The sequence below is a fragment of the Thermobia domestica genome, chromosome 13 (genome assembly GCF_964235325.1).
Source record: "Thermobia domestica chromosome 13, izTheDome1.hap1.1, whole genome shotgun sequence".
NCBI lineage: Eukaryota > Metazoa > Arthropoda > Insecta > Zygentoma > Lepismatidae > Thermobia > Thermobia domestica.
Window position 1 is genome coordinate 29,735,624 of NC_137466.1, and position 25,511 is coordinate 29,761,134.

At 37.3% G+C, this 25,511-nt stretch overlaps 1 protein-coding gene across 2 annotated transcripts in view; it reads right to left on the minus strand.

The window, feature by feature from the left end:
- Positions 1 to 6,383: 6,383 nt before the first annotated feature.
- LOC145668071 (putative ammonium transporter 3) overlaps positions 6,384 to 25,511 on the minus strand; it is a 404,553-nt gene continuing 385,425 nt past the window's right edge. For both annotated transcript variants that reach the window (XM_081735578.1, XM_081735579.1), the window contains one exon: positions 6,384 to 6,859. In XM_081735578.1, the coding sequence (XP_081591704.1) occupies positions 6,651 to 6,859 (209 nt within the window). In that variant the 3' untranslated portion in view covers positions 6,384 to 6,650. The remainder of the gene's footprint in view (positions 6,860 to 25,511) is intronic.

The following is a 25,511-nucleotide window of genomic DNA, read 5'->3' on the forward strand; positions in this document are numbered from 1 at the left end:
GATATATGAGATCAGCTTTGAGCTTCGTAAGTTAATATGTATGTTTTTCTTACAACTGGAATTTTGGAACTTTTTTCTACTCTTGTGGCCACCCAAACGTATTATATATACACATTTCTTATGTACATAGGGGCCACTTTGGCTCACTGGCCAACTATTCACCTCTGGTACGTGGGGTCTGGTTAAATTTCAACTCAAGCAAAGTGGATTTCGTGGTGGACAAACCATGTGCGTCAGTTTTCTCGAGGTTCTCCCATTTTCTTCCACTTCCTTCATTTCATCATTTCATGCATTCTTATCATCACCCTCTCATTTGGCCGACATGGCATAATCGTGGGGCGCAAAATTGAAATATTTCATTTTTCTGACAATAACCGCATAGCATAACGGAAGAAGGGAACATTGTATAACAAGAGGCATTATTAAGATCTATGTTAGATGGAATAATGCAGTACTGCAATTACCTCAGTTTATGAAGCTATTGCGATATTAATGATGTTTTGTAAAAAAAAAATCTTTGTTTTACGTCCCACGATTGTGCCGGCTAAGCAAAAGGAGACAATGATGATGAGAAATAAATGAAATGGTGGAATAAAGAAAGTGAGAGGAAACGGGAGAACCCCGAGAAAACCCATGCACACGGTGTTTGTCAACCACAAAGCTCACTTGGCCCGAGCTGGGATCTAACCAAAGACCGCATGCACCAGAGGTGAACACCACTACTGAGTCACCGCGGCCCCTAATGATGTTTTGTGTTCGTTTGTTTAGAGCTTAATGTTCGTTTGCAGGAAAAAGCTAATGCTTGTCCCAAAGGCAAGAACTTTTACCACTTATTTACAGAGAATCAAAAATAGAGGTGCTTGCCAAGTCTTACCTTTTACGTTAAGTATGTGAATCTTCTCGATAACGAGATCTAATAAACCGCACTTAAAATACTGTGGCAAATCATGCCACACAACAACAAAGTAGACTCGTGCCAAACAACGGGCCACCGTAAGAACTAGTATAGCTATAACACGTAATTTCAGACACTAAGAAATAAAAAAAGTGTGGTAGCATAATTCACATATTATAGTTCTGTTTAATCATAGATTTTTTTACTTGATTAGTCATCCCACGACACCCAAAGTAATAAACTGAAGTTGCAGCAAAGATTTTTTTCTTATTACAGAACGTCATAAGTAAATGAGTTTTTATTTCTGAGTATGGGAATAATACTCTGATTTTGTGCTTTGGTTTCGCCTTAATTTCTCATAGATAATCAGAAACTTTGCCTTACGTTTTACGTTCGTAACAAAATAAATTACCCAAACACACCAAAACAAATTAACCTTTTAGAAACAAGTACCCCAAAATTTTAAAATATAACCAATGGACTATGCACCTAATTCCATTATCAAATTTGTACAGTAGCATCATTTTAAATTTTACTTTGAAAGATAGGAGACGAGACTCTCCGAAAGAAGTAGCGGATCCAGGATATGATCAACGGAGGGGCTATATAACCATACTTTGCTGTTTTTTATCCAGTGTAAAGCAGGAGTGAACCCATTTTATCCAGTGTATACTTGAGCGTCAAGGGGGGCTATAGCACCCCTTGGATCCACCACTGTATATATATATATATATATATATATATATATATATATATATATATATATATATATATATATATATATATATATATAGTAGTTTCACGAAAAGTCCCGGGCGCCAAGCTATTTTTTAAAAATTATTATCCCAATTTTTACCTGCCAGTAGTTTCTGAGTTGGCGCCTCATTTTTACAACTAGCGCCTAAATCAGAAGAAAATCTGACGAGTCATATATCAGTGGTAAGCTACAGGAAGACTGGGGGCTAGGATCACTGCTCATAAACTTGGCCCAACCAGTGGTCCCTACTCAATGTGGCCATGTTGCCACTAACTAAAACATTGAAAACCGTAGTACTAGTCAATAATTACTTGGTGCTATCAAATATTCGAAACTACTGCTCGCAACTACGGCAATCTCTGTACCAATCTTTGAGTTGACTATTAGAAAAAATCGTGTATTATAATTAATGTTAAGTATAAGATCAGTGACGACGTCAGCTTTAACTTCTTCAAGGGGCAAAGAGAGGGACAGAAAAAAATTTGGTGATGGTGGGGGATCTATGTTTTGTACACTGAAAATGATAGTTCTATACAACTGAGGGGCACAGGTTTTGAGAGATAAGCGACGCTTCGGTACAGAATTAGGAAAAAATATTTGCTTATCTTTGTTTCCGAGAAAATAAAGTAGAAAATTAAAAAAGTGCTTTTAACTTACACCAAAAGTGTTCAAAGTTATGTTTTAAATGTTTATTCATTCACAAATAAACGTTACTAAATATTCATAATTAGCTTTCAATTTCTATTTATGTTGAAACTGTGTTTTGGGGACTCTTATCTTCCATCAACCACTCAGGCACAGATGAATTTGGGACTATCAAATAATCCTGATATTGTTTAGCCTACATTACAATAAATCTGTAGGCGGCAGTCGGGGCATAGCGTTACATCAAAGAACTACCCCCTTCCCCTCTTTGGCGTCGTCGCTAATTGTATAGATTTTTGCTGGACAAACACCGTGCATGTGGGCTTTCCCGGGTTCTTCCCTTTCCTTTAAATTTCTTAATTCCATTATTTTGTTCATTAGCATCTCCCTTAGTTACGCAGCCCCATTCAAGGTCCCTCGTGACTATATGTTTAGCGTATGCGTCTTCGGCTCGGGAGACCGGGTTCGATTCCAGGCTGGAGCTCAAGTAGTTTGTATCTCATGTTACGCTGAGTTCACGTCTCTATAGCTGAGTAGGACGCTAAACTAAAACCAATATCCTCATCATCATCGGAACACATTTGCAAGGTGTTAAGCTTAAAATAAAAAAACTAGATTGCGATTCTTCTATTTATATGTTTTCTTTTCACTTGAAAAATATTTTGAGTCTCTTTAAAAGAAGGAAACGCAACAATCATTTGAGATTTTACATTTAAAGAAAGAAAAAATATTAATTAGGCTTATATTACATGGAACTTGAGATGGACCATTTATCTTGATAAACCCAGGAAATTTAAAGTTGATTGATAAAAATGGCTGGAATTTTGTAAGATGCAAATAGCGACAAGGGAACTCTGTCTAATAAACTCTGCAGTACCAACAAATTAATAGTGTTGCCAACATAATATAAAGTTATATTTTTAACGCCACTATGCCATGTTATTACATATCTCAAATCTAAATATTAAACGAAAACTTAAAACACAAATGTTATTCAGTGTTGCAAATTAAGGACGCTGCAATATGACAAGCATCTAAACTTCAGAAAACTGATAATAGTATTAATAAAAGCTGAGGCAGATTCAGGACGAACTCAACGGTGAGGAAAGAAGGTAGTGAAAGATTCTGTTTTCTCTCTCACCGACTTTTGCAGCACTGGTGATTGTGAAACTCAGGGAGGTGAATGACCTTCTCCCCCTGGATCTGTCTATGAATAGAAGTGAGACGGACAGTGAAATACAAAACCGAAATACCTTAGTGTCGAATACTATGACCATGGCTTATTTCGAATGAATACAATAAATTGAAAATTAGACTTTTTTCGAAACATTTCTTACATAAACAGATTTGAGATATCAAATTGCTGTAACTGTTCCGAGAAGTTTACGTCTTTTGAGAATCACCTACATTTAATACGTAGATGATTCTCAAAAGACGTAAACTTCTCGGAACAGTTACAGCAATTTGATATCTCAAATCGTTCAGGAGATATGAAAAACGTGAATACTGATAGCGATACTCCTAAAAATGACGTATTTGGGGATTGTTTGTAATGTATTTTGATCCTCTTTGCTTTTGTAACATTACAGAAACAGATTTTGGTACTTGTAATTACAATAAATTCTTGCAATGACATAATTTTAACCAGTGTTGCAAACTTTACCAATGTGTATCATATCTCCAGATCAGTTTGAGATATCAAATTGCTGTAAACTGCATTATGATCTTTACGTCCGTTGAAAACCTTCTATGTTGTTGGATATGATACTCATCCAAGCAGTTATCGAAATAAAATCTTTCGGGAAAGAAAATCAAATTTTCAATCCCTTACGTGAAGACTAAGGAACATGGAAGCTTCTCAGTTGCGGCAAGTGACTTGCCAATAATGTCAGAATACCTATGATGACAACTTTGTACCTATTTATTTGAAATAAATCATATCATGATCATAGTATGTAATACTAATGTACTGTGGATGTGCATGCCCCGTCCATGTTATTATTTATTACTATTATAGAAGCCTAAAACATTTGGATCTTTGTGGATGTTCGTGATACTGTAGCATCCTTAGTTTGTAACAAAATTTCAGCCTTTTTAAATATTATTTTTGAAGTTACAAGAGTGTAAAGATAAATAGTCCACTAAGTGTGTTCGTGTCACGTTATTTTTCATTTTTACCCTAAGAGTTAAACACGAGTGTCCCCTAAATAAATCTTATCTACCCCACTCGGGGAGAGGGGTAGAAGCTTCAAATGACATCAACAGATATGTACAATTACTTACCTCTGTTTCTTTTGTGGCTCCATCTCTGCATCACCTTCGACCTCAATAATCTCTTCCAGTGACTGCTGTCTTGATGTTTCCTGTATAACACCAACGTGTCGTGATCTTAAATGGTACCACAAGCCAGTAGTTGAATTTCGATTGTGGATAATACTTCGAACCACCCTTTTCACGAGTGAAATATTCCCATATATTCGACTTTCCCATTGTAAATACTTCCCGAAAATATCTCTTCTTGCAGTTCTCTTATTTAGTTCGAAACAAGCTCTGCGTTGGTAACTGATATAATGAACGTCGGTTGGGTATTCCTCATAACAAACTAATGCTTCTTCCACTAGGCCAATAAACATATCAGAAGTGTTGATATCGTAGGACACGTGTCCTTTCTCTAAACAACAATCTTTTATTGTTACCAAAATATTCAGTCACAGCGAATACGAAACCACGTACCGTATCAGCAAAGGCGAGTACGAGATAGCTAGCTGAAAGCAGTCTCAAACAGCTATTACGATTAGAACACGCCGCATCAGCGAAATAAGATACTATTCAATTTCAGTCCAGGAGTAAAGCTTATCTGTATGTAATAATGCGTTTCTTTTCTTTTGTTTATAACTTCAATCAAACCAGGCAGGGAAGGAAATGTTGCTCTTTCGCAACTTCAAATTTCTCTTCAGTTTCGTTTCGTCCTTTCGTGCTCGATCTCCAAACTTTGTCCTTCTGTTTCTTTTTTTTTTTCGTTTTTCGAAAAATTTTTCGTTTTCCGAAAAAATTTCGTTTTTCGTTTTCGAAAAAAAAATTTGTTTTTCGTTTTCGAAAAAGCCATTTTTCGAAAAAGTAATTTTCGAAAAAATGTGGCCATCCCTATTGTGCATTTTTTGTTAACAAATGGTGCTGTGTAAAACCTTAATTGCAAAATATATTTGGTTAACATTCTGTTTTTCATACATATCTGCTCTAGTACTACCATTATAGCATAAATGAATTGAAAAATCAAGGGGGCCGATTTTAGCCCTTTTCGCCACCCCTCCTTTGTTGATTTGTGTCAGATTGCTACAAAGGAAAGTGAGATGAAATTGATGTCCCCCACAATAAGCCTCAAATCTGCTCGCCTCCCAATGTTGAAGACAACTCTGGTCATCTGATCCTCCACAGCATTGGTTTTAAACTTCATAAACATTTTGAACATCACTTTTTTAAAATAAAAAAAGATTATGGGAATGGTCTCTCTCCCCCAATGTTGAAGACAGATTTGATGTCACCTAAGGAGAAATAGTAAAACTAACTTGTGCCTTGAAACCACTAAAAAATATCATCATCTCCAGGATTAATACGACCCTTAATAAACGATAAGTTTTCATGACATCTCCATAGATGTCGCTGGTATTTTGCAACGGAGTATTTTATGACATCCACCTCCATGTTACTGGAACGCAAGAGGTAAATATTTGGGAAGTCAGCTTCGTTCACAATGTGAGAATCCACACCTTCTATATATGCTAAATATACAGTATATGAAACAATTGGTGGAACGTAACAGTAGAGAAAAGAAAAATAAAAACCTAAGAACGTCCAGAGACGTGATGCTACACGCCACAAACTGACACAGGATTGGGGTCGAGCCACTGACCCTTCGCATCAGGAGCCAAATTGAAGAAAGGTCTTCACGGATGAGTTATTGTGAGTGGAAAAATCTCAAGCTGTCGGTACAATAGTCTGGCATCCATATGCACAATTATTGCAATAAAATAATACAAGGTAGAATAAAGTAACTAAATTAATGTAATATTAAAAATTTTCCACATCTTCACTTTCCACAATAATTTTAATCAGGTGACTTCTATATTGTAACACATACAAGTTTAAAAATATAAACAGTTAATATAAAATATATTATCTTCGAAGCCATAGTTTTATTGTATAAAATATATTATTCTACCAAATACATTTATACATACTTTTTTGAATTTATAATGTCCTTGTTTTTATATGATGTACTTTTTCCTTTTCTTTTTATATGATGATGTCCTTCTCTTTTATTATTATCGAACCAAATTTCGATTCGTTTAAGTCCTAATCTAACCACGCAAATTTTGGAATAAATTCCTCCTGATAATACACTGAGTCTATCGCTGTAGAATCTTTTTTCTCATCTTTCTTTCGTGTTCTATTTCTTTTGTGCCGTTTATTCTTCTTTTCTTCCTCGTTGTTTCGTTCTGGAGAGTTCTGAGCAAAAGGCTTTAGTTTCCGCAGGTAGTATTTCTCCAAGTATTCATCATGGCCTAAAACAAAATACACAAACATATAATTAGGTACAAAGCTTTCTTGACTCTACTCTTAAGGATAATTCATACATAGTGTACCAATCCATACCGTGGCTCGTCTGTCCAGAGTTGAAAAAAAAACATGTTTAAAAAAACAAAAAGAACGTTTTTTATGTTTAAAACTTTTTTTTTGTTTAAAACGTTTTAAACGTTTAAAACAAAGTACTTTGTTTTAAACAAAAATAAAAAAACATGTTTAAAATGTTTATTTTGTTTAAAACTATAATCTAAATACGCATATATATTACATTTTTACACTCTTAGGTATTACTTGCCATCTATATTCAACCGCTAGATCAAATTTCGGGAACTTCCCTAATCTCGATCCGCCCAAATGTTCAATTCCGGAGAAAGAAATCGGGATTTTCCTGATCTCCGTACACAGAATATGTAGTTTAGTTTCTTTGTGTTACGTTCTACTGGTCGTCTGTATTCTTAATCTTTAAACGCCCATTGACGCAACTGCTATGTCAGGGCTTTAAATCTCAATGGCTCAGTCTTAAACCTCAAATTAAGACTGGAAGATGGTTTTAGTACCAATTTATTCCTGAAAGATGCAGCTTTGCTGGTGTGCATTTTATGTATGTGGGAGGGGGGTAAATATCGTGTTTTTTGTTTCTCAACAGTTTTTTGGCGGCCATTACCCCTCTTGGGGGATAGATTAATAAAAATTGTTACGTGAAGCAATGAAGTAAACCACTAAATGGTAATATCGTCTATTTGTACTTCTTGCTAATATGGGATAGCAGGGAGGGGACAAAGTTAGCCAATTACTGGAGTTTAAGTTTTTTGACGTAAATTACATTTATTTTACAACAAACATCAATAGCTCAGTCTTTAATTAAGCTAGAAAGGTGATTTGGTACCAAAGTATTTTTGAGGGATGAAGCTTTCCGTCAGCTGCATTTTATGTATATATGGGGTACGTATGTACGGCCGAGAGAGGGAGAATGAAGTTTTTTTAATTTTTCATCAGGTTTTGGCGGGTATTCCTCCCCCTTTGTGGTACATCCATAAAAATTGGTATGTGAAGCAATGAAGTAGTCCCCTACATTATAGTAACCTGTATGTGTACTTGTTGTTTATTGAGGAAGAGGGGGTCAAATTTGGTTAATTTACATTTATTTTCGGGACGGTCCCATATAACACAAGTTATATTTCACTAAAGTGGTCTCGAAGCATAATTCTTGTTCGTATACATATGTATGCAGCACAAATGATTTGCATATGGACGTGGTACTATAGTGGGGGAGGGGAGAGAATGTCTAATTCGATGAATGTTTTTCTGCGCATATCTTGTTTAAATATTTCTTACTCCTACATAAAACGAATTCATTACGCAATGGTAGCAATGGCTACCATTTCTTATATTATTGTCACAAGTATGTGGCCTACACATTAGCATCATTTTGTCAGCGTAGGGTGACTGCAAGAGTTGCCAGGGCCCCGCAAAGTCAATATTTTCATATTTTTAATGAATTTTTATGTCTGTTATTTTTCTACGAATACGGCGGGAATTTCACGAATGTTACCTCGTTTGAATCTGTGGTCTATAAGCTTTCCAATGGTGTATAACTCATGACTCTGTGATAATTAGGGAGGTCACCAGAGCCCCAAACGTGAGAGTCTACCATTTTGTTAAAAACCCTGGCGGGTGTCTAGAGTTAATTGTGTTGTTATGCCGTAGACACTAATCATTATTAGCTACCCATGTTGCAGATAGAGATGTATCTTGAAAACTGTTTAGTTAAAATGTCATTTGCTCCTTGTAGGCTAGTCACTGCTCTTTTCTATGAGTTGTATTTGTCAAAGCATTTCTTCCAGCTTATGATCTGAGAACTGTTTATTATTATGGAAATGATAGTGATCAAAAAATACCCAAGTTTTGAATTTGTGAATTTGGATCTTAGAATAGTGTATAGTGTGTTTAACCTCCGTTATTGTTAGAAATTAAGAAATGTTCAAATACTTCACTTGAATTTCTGTTGGTTTAGTTATACGCACATTGATGTGCAGAATTTTGTTCAGTAATTGCTGTTATAATAAGAATATAACTCTGCTTGTAATTTACTCCATGCACAAATCCTGCGGAGGATGGGTTGTTTGTTAGAAAATTAAATTAGCTTCTTCAATCTGATATTTTAGTTGTTTTAAACAGGTCCAACCAGCATCGAAAAAAAAAACGTTTAAAACAATTTGTTTAAAACGTTTAAAACAAACTGAATAAAACAACAGCCCACGTTTTAAACCTGTTTTAAACATATCAACCCTGCGTCTGTCCCACGGTTCACGAAGTTTCTATTCAGACTTCGACATCGAAAATTCATTGGGTTGTCTTGATATAGTATGACGTGCCGTTTCCATGCCATGTCCCGACAGGCCACCTTGAAGAGAAACCAGCCTGGTCGTGGCTCGTCGGTCTTGATCCTTCGGCTTTCTTCGGAGCACACGAAACGACATGAACTTTTCCTCCGTGCAATCTATCTTAGGAAATGGCGTAGAAAGCAGCAGCGGACCAGCACTGCACGACATAATATGATATGTGTGAATGGTCTCGGCCGTGGCATGGACGGAGCATGGCAGGGGCACGGCACCCTATGTGAGAATCAGCTTTTAGTAATATTGAATGAGTAAAAGTAACCATGACCAATTTAAGAAAAATGAACACGTCGTGTTAAGTAACTATACAGAGCAAAATATGAAAATAACCTTTCTTTTTATTTACTTTTATTGTTGTGCATCTTTTATTTTTACATTGTTTTAAACCTGGGAATTTTCTGGATATTTTACTGGGAATTTTCTAGAGGAGGAAGCCCAATTGACTTACATGTAACACTTCCCAAGTGTAACACTCCGATTTTGATAAAATTTAGCAGGTAGATACTATACATAAACGAATGTTTTTTTTTACTTTCTGTGGAACAAGGATTTTAGGGCGCAAAAGCCCCCACCCAAAATTTTGAAAGTTGACGTCCGAAAGGCAAGAAGAAGTGGACCGAACTGAATGAAATTGTGTACAGATATTGTAGACGTAAGATGAGGGAATACATGATTCGAATTTTGCTGAAAATAATAATAATAATAAGAAAATTGTTGGGTGGACCGAAGAGTTAGGTGGCGGAAAGAGTGGACCGAAGCGAGTGAAATTGTGTGTAGATATTATGTATGTAAAATAAAGCCTTTCGTGTTCAACAAATGTCCCCATCCAATTTCTTCAAATTTGGCATATCAACAGTAAGCACAAACAGTATAGCGTATCTTATGGTATTTCGGGAGGCGTCTTTAACCCTTACAATGTTCTCCCGCATAAACAGAAAGACGGTCTATTTATTTCCTATTTATTGTTGATGTGCAAAATTTGAAGCAAATCGGATGCGGACACTTGGGAAACGCGACAGGCCTTATTTAACATATACAATACCTACAGACAATTTAAATTGTTTCGGTCCACTCCTTGCTGAACTACTACGTTAAAATTTACTTTTTTCAGAGGTGGTCTTGGCCCCAAAACAGTATTGGGGTCAAAGCACCCTCAGAAATGTACTTTTGATATTTCGTAATCAACGGTTTAGATCTGTGCCCCGCCCAACTTTTTTTTAAAAGGAAAAATACGAAACAGTATTCCCTCATTTTACGTCTACAATATCTGTGTACGGTTTCATTGACTTCGGTACACTTCTTGCCTTTCAGCTGTCAACTTTCAAAATTTTGGGTGGGGGCTTTTGATCCCTAAAACAGTTTTTCGGCATAAAACAAAAAAAAACATTCATTTATTTTTTGTGTATTGTCATTACACAAAATTTCGTTGCAATTCTTTATGTCCTTTAGGCACTTCTGACATCCTGTCATTAGCACTTCTGATATTTCATGATCAAAGATTTGGAGGGGTTCGTGCTCCACCAAACCGTTTTTTCCAAGAAAATACGAAATATGTATTCCCTCATTTTAGTCTACAATGCCTGTGCACAATTTCTTGCAATTCGGTCCACTTCTTGCCTTTCGAACGTCAAATTTCAAAATCTTAGGTGGGGGCTTTTGCCCCCTAAAACCGTTGTTCCACAGAAAGTAAAAAAACACGTATTTGTTTATGTGTAGTATCTACCTGTTAAATTTTATCAAAATCAGTGTGTTACATGTAACTAAATTGGTCTTCTTCCTCTAGAAAATTCCCAGTAAAATATCTTCCTCTCTTGAATTGACACACAAAAGAAGCGAGAAAGAAAACGTTATGAAAATATAGTTTATCAGTCCCGTAGTCTGTGGTCAAATGGTTAGCGTACTGACGTCCTGCTTCAGAGATCTTTAGTTCTATTCCCGCGCAAGACAATCTCTTTATTTGTTTTCCAAAATAATAATTTTATACATTTTAACTTCAATTGATACTTTATTCAAGTTACAACCAATACAAATTTCGATAATTGTTTTGCAAACTAGCTTTATGAAGTGGTACTTAGTAATAGTGTTATTATGGTTAGAGCTCATAGTTTTTTTTTAACAAAAGCAAACCATTTTTGTTGCAATTTGTATTTTCTTGCAAATTAATAAATTACGGATAAATACATTATTTTTATCGAAGTTAAAATGTGTGAACTTATTATTTGAGTAAAAAAAAGTACATATAAAATTGTTACTTTGCGCGTGAATTGAAATTAGTATCTCTGATTCCGCAGCCCAATACACTTAACCGTATGACCACACAGCACGGACCTCTCAACCCACACTTTCATAACGTTTTGGTTCCCCTCCTTTGCTTATCTAAGTGCTCATTTACGTGTTGTGCATAGCCACTCCCCGAAACAAAATCCTAAATGCGCCACTGTATATTGATATCACTAGATATATTATGCTTACCACAGTCTTTGTGTGAAAGATGTTCTTCGCGCTTCGTGTCTTTATCAGTGGACCGTGTGCGAATTACAAGAGGGATAAAGGAAAATTCCCTTTGGTAATGCTGGATGTATGCTATAAGCAGGAACGTCATTTCAAACGACAGTTGCATGGGAAACTATAACAGTTGTAGCCAAGGGTGTCACTTAGGGGAGCAAGAGGGGACAATTAACAACCACAAGTGTTTGAGGAATACTTATACTTTAATCAATTGTCTATTAATATACTACTACAAAACGTGAAAGTCTTATGTCGGTGGTGCTCTTGCCCCCTCAAGCAAAGTATCAAATTATGCCTCTGGTTGTAGCATAATCCAGTATTACCAAAGGGAATTTCCCCCTCATATCCCTTGTAATTCGCACTGTCCACAGATATGGATACGAAGCGTCAAGAACATTTTTGCATAACGACTGTGGTAACTATAATATATCTAGTGACATCAATTAACAGTGGCATATTTAGGATTTTGTTTCGGGGAGGGGCAATGCACAACACGTGAATTAGCACTTACGTTTTTCCTTTTGGGTGCCGACAAATTTTATTGAAATTGTGTATTTACGAAATTTATTTTGAGAGGCTTGAGTCCGATAGCCACCCTTCTAATTACCTCACTGTCGATATATTTACGGATACAACTGATTTGAACATTTTTATTGTTGTATGCATTATAAACATATTTTGAATAAATATTTTACTTGTAGTTACAAATCGCTACTTTATTAGTTACAACAAGAAAAATGACTCGAGCGAGACCTTTTGCTCGTAAGGTATAGGTATTCCTCACTCTGCGAATTGATAACTTAACCGCGTTCTATAATTTATGCGGAGAGTCAGTAACTTTAAGACGGGTTTTCTGGCTATTGCAGTTTGTAGTATTGACACTTTATATCAGAGCCCTGCAAACCCAGGCCCGGCCCGGATGGATCTGTATTCTGTGCCCGGCCCGAATCACGAGCCGCGCGGAGAATGGCTCGAGCTGTAACCGGGCCGGGCTCTAAACGGGTCGGGCACAAACGGGCTTGAGAACAACCGGCCTGAGAACAACTAAGTCTGATAAGTCAAGTCAATCCTTCAATGCAATGGAAAATGAGAAATGTGTCTTCATAATATTGCAATGTTTATTTGTCCTTCTGGAATCCGAAAATCGTGTGAAAGGTTACCCAAGGTTTGTTTTCTATATCCCTATTCTGTCTGTCTATGTGTTATCTGTACTCTGTCCAGCAATGTTTATTATACCTAGGTACAATAATACAGTTCATGGACGTAGAAGTCTTATACTACACTCATTAGTGCATTACGAGTAACAGAGAAGATATGTAAAACTGCTACACCATATGTGATACTAATACTACAACTACTACTGCTAATACTACTATTACTATTGCGATTACGAATGCTAGTGATAACTCCACTATTACTGCCACTGCTACTACTATTACTACTACCACTACTGCTACTACTCATACTGTACTAATACTACAGCGAATACCACTACTGCTATTACTAGTAATACGAAAACAAAGTAATGGAAATGAAATCTTTGAGTTTTACGTCCGACAGTTATGCCGGCTAGGCTAAAGGAGAAATTGTGAATGAATAAAATGGGAGGACGTCGAGAACCCCCTCCCACACGGTGTTTGTCCACCACAAAGCTCAGATAGCACGAGCAGGGATTGATCCGACAACCTCTAGCACCAGATGTGAGTGCTTTTCCTAATGAGCCACCGTTGTCCCTCGTAGATCAAGCATCGGTTCACATTCTATGCAGACCGGCCATAGTAACTAGTATTTCTCCTTTTTTTCTGTACTTAGAAGGTAAATTCGGTACCACCAGACATGTCAACTCTGACGCGACGTCGTAGCAGTTGTAGTAGTATTAGCAGTGGTCGTAGTAGTAATAGTAGAAGTAGTAGTATTAGTAGTGGAAGTAGTAATAGTAGTAGTATTACAGTACTTTGCAGTCTTGAATAAAGAGAAAGATTCCCAAACACATTACGATTAGCATGGGCTAACATTAGTTTCCGATCCGTCTTTCAGAGTGTTCGGACCGAGCCGGCCCGGCCTGGTTAGGGCCTGGTCGAGTTTGAAACGGGCAGGGCCGGGACGGGCACATTCCGGGCCGAAACGCGCGCGCCCGGGCCGTGCAGGGCTCTGCTTTAAATGTGCACTCCTACCTAGCGAAAGGTAGCGCGGAAGTTCATTGAGCAAAGTCTGCTTTCCCCTTGTCAGTAACTTGTGTTCCTACTCGGTTATACACGTTCTACAGTTATTTCCAGTAACCTTGAACGACAGGGACATGAACACAGACACATCGAGAACATTTAAAATTCCAAAAGTTCTCCCACCGGGAATCGAAACCGGGGTCCCGTACACCACAGACGCACGTGCTAGCCACTAAACCACACAGGGAAGTTATAAGGCCAGCGCGTTTTAGTAGTTCTACTGGAAATGCTCGAGATATACACTTGTAATACATTGAGTAATTTATTCGAGAGAGGCAAAGCATTTTACATTGAATCTTTGTCCTTGTTTCGTTTTTATTGTATTTATTCTTTATATGTTTCGTATAACGCATGGAATAAGAAATACATTTTTCGCTACGATGTCCAGAAATACTATTTTAACTGATCATAAACAGAAATCTGTCGGTGAAGTAATATGGGGTAATATGTGGTATTCTATTTTTATACCGAGATCCTTCGTGGCTAAGCGGTTAGCGTACGCACCTTTGACGTAAGAGACCCGGTTTGATTTCCGGTGTGAGCTCATGTGGTTCGGATTCCACGCTAATTAGTAGGAAAACGTCTCATATAGCCTCGCTGCTGAAAGGAACGTTAAATTCAACATCAACTCAACGTTAGTTTTATACCATCAATAGAAGCAAGGGATAGACGATACTAACTAACTAACTAACTCTATGACCTATGGAACCCGGAAGTTCAGTGCCGCGTTCACAAAAGCTCTCCACTGACTTCTATCCTTAGCTAATTGCATCCAGTTTCTACTTTGTATTCCTATCTCTGCGAGATCCATCTTAATATTGTCCTCCCATCTGCGCCTAGGTCTTCCTAATGGTCGTTTTCCTATGGGTCTACCAGTCAAGACTTTGAAAGCGTTTCTACTTTCTTCCATTCTAGCTACATGACCTGCCCACCTAAGCCTCCTAGACTTGACGACCCTAACAATGTTGGGTAAATCGTATAAACTATGTAGTTCTTCGTTATGAAGCTTCCGCCATTCCCCATTCTCGTTCCTCTTGGGTCCGAATATTCTTCTCAGGATCCTGTTCTCAAATACTTTCAGTCTATGTTCTTCCCTCAGAGTAAGCGACCATGTTTCACAACCATACAGAACAACAGGCTTGATTATCGTTTTATATATTTTAAGCTTCAAATTCCTCGACAGAATTCGCGACGACAAGAGATTTTGAACCGAATAGTAACACGAATTCCCTGCTTTTAGTCGACATTTAATTTCTTCGTGAATATGATTTTCGTCTGTTAATATTGATCCTAAATATTTGAAAGTATCCACTTTATCAAAAGCATTATTTAATATTTTAACGCCTCCACAATTTGCCGTATTACGGTCCCGACGCACTTCCATGTATTTAGTTTTCTCTGCATTTACTTCTAAACCCATGTCCCTGCAAGCGTTTAATAAGATCTCTGCATTTATTTCTACTGTTCTCCTATCATCCCCTATTAAATTTACATCATCAGCACATGCCATAACCTGGTGAATGCCGTTCAACTCTAGGCCCTGGTTGCTATCTTTGATTTTCCTTATGGCGTATTCCAGCACAAAGTTAAATAATAATGGCGACAACGCATCTCCTTGTTTCAGGCCATTTTCGACGTGGAAGCTCGTGGACAAAAATTTTCCTACCCGGACTTTACTTTGGGATTCACTTAAACATATCTTAATTAATCTAATTAGCTTTCTCGGTATTCCAAGTTCTGTAAGAACGTTGTATAATGTTTCTCTCCTAACCGAGTCGTAAGCCTTTTTAAAATCAATAAATAGTTGATGTACCGGGGTATTGTATTCCCACTTCTTTTCGAGTATTTGGCGAATGGTAAATATTTGGTCGATAGTTGATCGATTTCGTCTAAATCCGCACTGATAATCTCCAATAATTTCATCTGCGTATGGGGTCAATCTTGCTAACAGAATATTTGAAAGGATTTTATAGGATGTTGACAGAAGAGAGATGCCTCGATAATTATTACAGTCAGTTTTGTCACCTTTCTTGTGAATTGGAACAATGATTGATTCTTTCCACTCTTGTGGCAATTCTTCCTTGTTCCAGATAAGGAGAATGAGTTTGTGTATCTTGTTCCACAATCTTTCGCCTCCAGCTAAATTAACTCAGCCGGAATTTCATCTACACCCGGAGATTTGTGTTTCTTCAATTTCTTTATAGCGGCTTCCACTTCTATTCGATTGGGTTCTGGAATATACGGTTCTGCGGTGGGTATCTCCTTTTCTCCACGCACATTAGTTTTTGGTTGCGTGTTCAGCAAATCGTCAAAGAAATCTTTCCATCTATTTAAGAGGCTATCCGTATCGGTGAGAACTGTTCCGTCAGATTTCTTTAATATATAAGCACGAGGTTGATAGCCTTTCTTAAATTCGCTGATCCCCTTATACATGTCCCGAATATTTTTATTTTTACTATTATCTTCAAGTTCCTTAATTTTAGCTTTCAAAAAATCCCGTTTCTTTGTTCTAAAAGTTTTGGAAGTTTCCCGCCTGATATCTGCGAAATTTTGTGTAGTTGTTTCATTCGGATTTTGTAGCCACCGTAATTTTGCCTGTTTTCTCTTCTCTGCTAGTTTAATGCATTCTTGGTCGAACCATGGTTTGTTCCTACGTATTTCCGCGTGTCCCAATTTTTCTATTGCTGAACTTTTAATGCTATCTCTAATTTCAATCCAAGTATCCTCAACACTAGTGCACTCCGAGTCTTCTAAAACCGCGAATCTATTCGAAACTTCAATCTGGTATTCCTCTCTTACCTGGCTCTCTTCTAATTTCTTTAAATTAAATCTCTCCGTTTTCGGACATTGAATATTACCTTTATTCAACGATAATCTCTCCCGTATTATCGCTACTACCAGGTAGTGATCAGTGTCACAATCAGCCCCTCTAAACGACCGGACGTCAATTATGCTAGATTGTCTTCTTCTATCTACTAAAACGTGATCAATTTGATTATGTGTTTTTCCGTCTTGTGATGTCCAAGTGTATTTATGAACGTCGCGATGTGGGAATTTTGTACTCTTCACGATTAGGTTTTTGGATGTTGCAAAGTTCACGAGTCTAACACCGTTGTCATTACTTTCCTTATGCAAACTTTCGTTCCCTATAATCGGTTTGAAAATATCCTCTCGTCCTACCTTCGCATTGAAATCCCCTAATGGAATCTTCATATGGTATCGCGGGAGTTGGTCAAATATCCGTTCCACTTCTTCGTAAAAACTATCTTTTATATCGTCACCCTTATCTTCAGTTGGAGCATGTACATTTAAAACAATAATATCACACCACCGTCCCTTAAGAGTAATAAAAGAAAGTCTGTCAGTAACAAATTCAACCCGTTTAATTGCTGGTAATATTCGTTTGTGAACGAAAAACCCTGTTCCTAAGTGGTGATTTTTATTTCCTTGCCGTAAAAGAACGTAAAATTTCCGGAATTCTCAGATCCATTTCCTTCCCACCTAACTTCCTGAACTCCTACTAAGTCCATCCTGTATTTCTCTAACTCACTCGTTACAGATTTTAACGCGCCTGCCCTATAAAGACTTCTAATATTCCATGTTCCAAATCTCATGTCCATTTTCTTTTGCTGATGTCGCGCCAAGTTATCAGTCCTTGTCCGAGGCTTTTGTGAATGTTTCTGAACAAGTACCTTTTTTTACAGGATGAGGGTGTTAGCCTTACCCAAACCCCCAAGCTGGAGGACCACTCCTAGTCGTCTATCCGCGACTGCTTATTCAGTATATTCGCAGCTAACCTCTATATCTAGAGGCCTTCTCCTCGATCCGCAACCTGAGGACGCGCCATGTCGTGGTGACAGGAACCCACGTTACACGGGATAGACGATACTATCCTGCTAAAACCATGCATTTATTTCTTTTGCACATATTACAAAGCATCGGACTATTGCGATATTAATTATAAAAGCTTTTAAAAAAAGAAGCTTTATGAACATTAAGTCGATTCAAGCGTTCAAATCGCTTTATAAAAATCCAGATTATGAATTACATAACCTTTTTACATTGTAAGTAAAAATACAAGCATATATTGTTTTATTCTCTCTCACATACTCTCTCTCTTTCCCCCTGTCTCTCTCTCACACACACAGTATCTCTCTTTCTCTACATATACACTTGTATATTGCAGTAGGTATCAGGAACATAGATAATTTTCATTTTGGACTTGTGGTTTAAGGTTGGTATTCAAATCAGAAATCAGTTCCCATTAAAACAATGTTAACGTTCCTCATTCTAGCGTCTTCGTATATAAATGATGGACATTGTGAATAAATGTGACTGAGGTTTGAAATGTGACGAAACGAGTTGATTTTAGTTTTTCGAGCACTTCAAAACAGAACTTTATATTTAAGGAAATGTTTTTCTATATTGAACAAAAAAAAATCCCGCACCTTCAGATTAACGATCGAGCGCCCTTACCACTGAACCACGATTACTACGCGTTAATTGATTCGTCTTTAGTCTGTTACGTGTATAATATACGCGCCGTATTTCATTCAAAGTAAAGGAGTTTTGTATTTTGTTTTTTAAAAAATCTGCAATGTTGATAATTTAGTGAGTACAATGATATAATGTCCTGCGAGTCCTCAATTACATATTCCTATGTTTTGTCAATCTATTTGACTATAAACAAGATACTGTTTTGAGTGACAAGAAAGGGCTCTTTATTTAGGTGACGCAAAGTAAGTAACGCTTTAGGTGAATGGTTAGCGTGCTGATTTCTTAATTTTCCAGTCGGGGTTAGATTCGCGCCCTCTTCTTTACACTTCTTCCTATGTTTCATTTACAAGGCTGAGCTCCAGTTGGATGCTGCTAAACGAAGATAATCTCCAGGGGAGAAATTTAGTGATGATGTGATCCTAAAAATAAAGGAAGAAAAATGAATGGAGAAAACGAGTTACAGAGTTAATTCTGTTAATGTTTCTATATTTGATATTATCCGTTAATTTCGTGCATTTTTAAATTGTTGTTAATTGACACTATACTCTCCCCTTTTCTCCTTATGTCTCAATGTGTAAATTTTAGAAATACCATACAAATCAGGAATCATCAGTTATATTTGTAACCTAATGGGAAATACGCTTAGTACGGATAAGTTCTCCGACTCGTTTGAGTGTTATCGAATTTTGCATTTTTAATATTTGCAAATAAATTACTGCATACCAATATTTGGCATTCTCAAAAGTCATTTAACGAATAATGAAATCGGATTAGGTCTACGTATCAATCAATGGCGCCGGAACCAAGGAGCTAAGGCCCTGTTAGATCCCCAAAATTTTCATTGGAGGCTGGGCTCTTCCGTCGAATGATCGATCCATACTTTAATTGATTTTCAGGTAGGACTACTGTTAGTAGTTTCAAAACTCAGCGCAAGGCTTTGTGTTTACTTAAAAATATGACCTACTACATACACCGCATAATTTATCTGTATATTATTTGATACACATATAAGTATAGTCATTTGAAGTAAGTTAGCTTGTTTATAATCCCTCATTTGAGTTAATTATAAGATCATTTAAGTCCCCTGAATGTTATCTCCTCATCGGCGCCTCTGGTATCCGTATATATTTTTTCTGATATTATGCTGTTTACTGTGAGTACAAGTATCCAAAAACTCCCTTTTGTCATTTCGTCAGCCAGCGTTTCTCCTCACTCTTGCACAAAAACACTCTTTATGATTTGTTCTTTTAACAGGCGGGGCATACATCATGCTGCTGTTCTAGCTACTCTACCAGGCGTAATTAATCTTGGAGCGGGCATTAGTTGGTTTGCCTAACTCATCAAGAGACTTTGTAGATCAAGAATTTCTGTGGCCCAGTCTACCCTGGAGATAAGACATGTATTCTGTCAACTCTCTCTTTTAATCTATGAGCTAGCAACGAAATACAAAATACCTGTTGTTGTCACCTTCGACCAACTATTGTTTCGGAAAGCTTCTGAAATCATGACTTCAGCCGAATAGAATGTTGGAGTGAAAGATGTCATATTGTTACTTGCAAGTTTCCATATCTTAATGAATCTATTGAGTACTATAGGTACCTTAAGCAGACAGTGGACTGCACGAGATCTTAGCAAGTCTACAGTGAAAATACAATCATGCATATTATGTCAGGAAAAACAGTACAGCGTGCATTACGTGGGTATCTTATGGTCAACCAATGCCCCACAAACTTAATTATCTCCAAAATTATTGAAACACAATCTGCATTTGACAGCCACATTGACATGCTAGAACAGTTATACTGTCAAGCTGAAAAGGATGACATAGAAATGGACAACATGCTTGAATCAGAGTGTATGACGAATATAGTTTCTATTGTGTATGAAAAATGTGTCGATATTCTCAAAAGTCAAAAACAAGCAAACTTTGGTTAAACTATATGCAGATGTCGGGTGTAGTCACGGAGCTTATTCATGCCGATCGATCACGATCATGGACAATGCACCTACATTCTGTTTCAGCTTGTTTGCTTATATTTGTTGCTGCAGGTCACCAAAATTATCTAAAGTCTGCTTACATGTACCTTCAAACCATGACAAGTTTAGAGATAACTAACCCTGAAGTGTATCGTAAGTTCATGCAGGGATACTATGTCATCAGACGAAGTAACAAATTCTGGGCAGGTCTTAATTGTGACCTGGTTGTTGAGCAGACGCTAATGAGGTCATTAAAAACTACAGGAGGATTAGCAAGAGGTAGTGGAATAACAGAGAAGCAATGGGCAATTGGACAATGTCTTCACCAGTATCCTAGTCTTACAACTTTGCCATGCAGGACTTCTCTGATATGCAATATACTACTAGTGAACAGCACAAAGAGGCAACTGCTGCAAGGATAGCCCGGGATAAAGAGGATGTGGCTAAAATTGGTAGTGTGCTTGAACTATATTCCCCACTATCTGAGGAAATGGCATTGCGTAATATTGTAACTGGAGTAAATGCACATAGTGATGTGAACGTCCATGAGCTTTTTCCGTATCGGTAAAGATATTGTTGCTCAAATGGAAGGCCAGTCCACATTTTCTAATGCAGATAAACGCAACTTTAAGGTAATTACATTTGCATCAGCAAAGGCTGTTAAGGTATAAGACAAAACGATAGATCCTGCTCTTTTGTTTCAACAGTTCTTGTCTGTATCTCAGAGTGGAGATTCAAACTTAAACGAGGTGATGAAGTATGAACTTTCTCCATACCCACCCACATTGTTTGAAGCTAAACCAAACTTAGAAAGGTAGACAAACAGACAAACCTGAACTTCTTGAAGCCACAAGAAAGCATTCTATTCCTACGAATGGTGCCATCCTTTAGTCTTTTCCCTATACAGAGGTTGTTCAGTCTACATTTGGCCAATTTCGACTTACCTAAAGATTTAGAAGAATCCATGGCGCCAGGTACGTAAGTGCTCGATGTGTTTCCCTTGGTTCCTAACAATAGCCCGAAAGTGTAATTTCCACTGTAATAGGCTTCTCTAAAGAACTGTGAGGGGGAATCTTGTCCCGTTCTCTTTGCACAGCTTTCCAAAGTCCTTCCACAATTGTCACGCGCCGTTTTCCCAAAGCCCGCTTCAGCAATCCAAATTCACAATAGTCCATAGGACTTGCATCTGGAGATTTAACAGGTACCTCATTGAAACATATCACCTGTATACCACTTGCTCCTCCATCTCCCTGTAGAATGCGAGGGACGATCGTGAGGTATGTGATGAGGCCTTGTCCACGTGAATGCGCTCCAGATTGGCGTCATTTCCGTACATTGTTGGAATCTCATGCTCCTAGATCGGCCGCATGATCTGCTCCCGAAAATACTGCGAATTTATTTTGCAGTTCTTCGCCACCCTACGAATCTTCAGTTTACCTCAGTAACAGTAGCCAGTAACAACCATGAACACTTTTGGGAAGGATTCTTTACAGACATTGACCCATCTTCTGAAGTTCTTGGCGCCTTTCTCTCAGTACATGATGGCTCTCGGTTTGCCGCAGTCGGAAAGGTAAATCCATGCTTTATCGAGCGTTACGACGTACATCCACCTTTGTTTTGCCACATGCCGTTCGTACAGCTTCCGGGCGTTACACTTTCGTTCTTTTTGGTGGGCATCCGTGAGATGGCCGCGAGCTTTCATGACTTTTTCCAGCTTGAGTTGATGGTGTAACGTCCGGCTCACAGTCCCCAAAGACACGTCAAGACGAAGACCTTTGTGTTGGCGGATTTTCTTGCATTGCCATTTTGCGAAGTTTCCGCTGCATGGTGGAGGTGGTCTTTGTGCATTCCCGCTTCCTAAGCAACTTCGTTGGTGATCCAAATGGTGGAGCTTCGTTGTCCTTGTACTAAAGTGGGCGTCATGAAGAGCCGCAACATAGCCTTCCCAAAACCGGCTTAGTTTGGGCGGCATTTTGGTCAAAGTGGAAACCCACACACTTGGAAACAAATTTAACACAACACTCACAACAATGGTCCTGTTTTGAGCGTTATTGTCGTCCGCGCGGAAAAACAACTCCGTTCCCAGGAAGCCACTGTACAACACTGCAGGACGCCACGAGCCAGATTGGTTGAGTCAATTCTGCCCGGGAGGGGGAAGGAACGAAATCGGCCAAACGTAGGCTGAACAACCTCTGTACTAAGCAGTGTTTTGGATGGAGGCTTACCTGGTCTCTTACTTAGGCTTACCTGGTCTCAAGGAAGTACTTACAGTTCCATTACAGATCATTATGCATGTTTTATTGCACAACGGTATGGAAAAGTAACTGTTGTTTCCCATGGCTTAGAAAACCTACCCCAAACGACGGAACTCGTGAGCGAAGGAAGACAATTGCAACAATAGTAGTCAATGTCACGCAAGCAACAAAATTTACTGGGAAAAAGGAGGACTTTCTTTCCAATGGAAGCAACAATTATTGATAAAAATGATTACTGGCGCCTGAGATCAAAAGGATGTCAAGTAATACATGTAGTGGGAAATACAAATGTTGACATTGTAAAAGATGCAGTTGATAAGTCACTTACCTAGTCAACAACCCTCTTCGGAAAAGATACGGATCTACTAATATTGATTCTGTATTATGGCTATACAGATTATAAGGGTCTTTATCTTCGATCAGACAAAAGGAAAGCTCATGTTTACAACATTACTGCCTTGAAGACCTTGCTGGGGAAATATGTATGAGAAGCCTGTTAATTGTGCATGCCTTCACTGGATCAGATACTACTTCACGAATTTTTGGTATTGGGAAAAAGTCAATTTTTGAAAAGATTAACAAAAATTGTATTTTGCGTGATTGTACATACATTTTCTGTTCTCCAAACACAGTTTTAAAAACTGTGGAAACTACCAGGTGTAAGGCAATGCTGACTTTGTTGAATTGGAAAAAATCCAACACATTAGTATCATTGCGGTATACCTACCTTTGCAAAAAAGGGGCGGATGGTAATTCATTTGTAACACCCGAGTGCTTTCCACCCACATCTTCTGCTACAAAATACCATTCACAACAAACTTTTAGGTCATGACATGGATGGATCTTAGTAAAGACAGGGATCCTGTTAAGTGGAGCTGCATTAATGAAGGGAACAAACTGATACCAATTACGATGGATAATAAACCTGCTCCTGACAGGCTTCTAAAAATAATTCGCTAAAGCTGTTCATGTGGATAAATCACATATGAATGTATGTGTAAGAAATATGGTCTTAATTGCACAGCAATGTGTGGCTCTCGCTATAATAGCAACTGTGGAAACATTACAAATAAACCCCTTATGGATGATGCAGAAATTTAGTTTCTTTTTATTTTATTTTAACGTAATATGAACCAATAAAAATAATTTAGTTGCAGACAATTCTTTTACAGACATTAAGAGAAAAGTAATACAACAAAAAGTTATTGCGAATGAATAACATTATACAGGTTGTAAGTTATATGTTGTGTTTTAATTAAAAAAAAAAACATGCCAATTGTTTTTATTTATTCTATAACACGGTTTGTGACCATCATATTGTAAATATGACAGCTGGTAATGAAACACGTCCGTAAAATTGACACCATTTTTACTATCTTACAACTACATTCTTTGTAATGCTGCTGTGATATGCATTACGATTATTATTATTATTATTATTATTATTATTATTTATATTATATTATATTATAATAATAATAATTATTATTATTAACTTATAAGACAAATTCATATACTTCTCTTTATAAAATTAAAGCATTACATTATTTAAAGAAAAGCCATGCTGCCTTACATTGCGGAGTTCAGTGTTATAAAATGCAACACTCTCCACATAAAATGGTCTAACTCACTTACTTTTTAAGATACAGAAATGATTTTACTGTCAATGGAAAGAGAACATTCTACTCTATAACTGTCACTACGAATATTTTTTGAAAACTTTAAAGTTTTCATAGTTATGTTGCAATTAAAATAGATAACGAAACGAATGTAACGAATTTTTTTGGAAGAACGGTCGCCATATTTAAATATGGCAGCCTCATCACAAACTGTGCCACCTTCTCTCATTTATATTTTCTGTTACCATCAATATGATACAAGAACGAAGTTTCTATCTTCATTCTGTGAGAAGATATAATTGCTTTTTCCGAGAAAGGTGTTTAGTAACAAAATCCAAAATGGCGGTTCAAAATGACGGCCAAATGGACGCCTAATTTTTGTAAAATTTTGATACGTTGTTCAGAATGTTTTTTTCTAGCACAAAAACTAAAAAAAGGGATTTCTTGCAATTTGTTCGGGGTCAAACCACATATTGACTGGACTAATATAGAACTTTATATAATATTTTTATTATTAAGTATAATTCATCTTATTAATTTTTCTATTATTTAGTAGCGTTGAAGTTTTGTTGTTCAGAACGAAAAAAGAAATGTACGTACAGTATGGCGTGTAATTATAATCGGGTAAAGTGGTCAGAAGTAGAGGCGGTCAAAGTGGCTATTTCACTGTGCCTATGGCCACTTTGTCCGACGCTTCCAATTGATCCAAATATTGCTAAAATATGTCATAAATTATTCTTGATATTTTAATATTGAAACAGAGGTGCACCTATTTATATACTTGCAATGCTGGGTACACTCATATAGACTTAGGTCTATATTCTTGATCGAAATAATATAGAAGTTATTAGCCCTATGGTATTTTGTTATGTTAACAAATAAATGCATTTGACTATTTTGAAAGGTAGGCTTTTGGTAGCTTCTATATTCAGTATAAGCTAACTTTCTTACAACTACAGGTAACATATTATAATAACAGTTTCTGCCAGTCTTTCAGATTAGGTGGACTCTTAATAGACATCTATTGTATAAAGATACATTTTAACCCGCTAAATCTACAAGTCAATTGTAGTCCTTAAATTCTCACACCGTATCATGGCGCCGAGAATAACATCCCATGGGCGTCATACAAGGTGGGAAAGCGTATCTACTT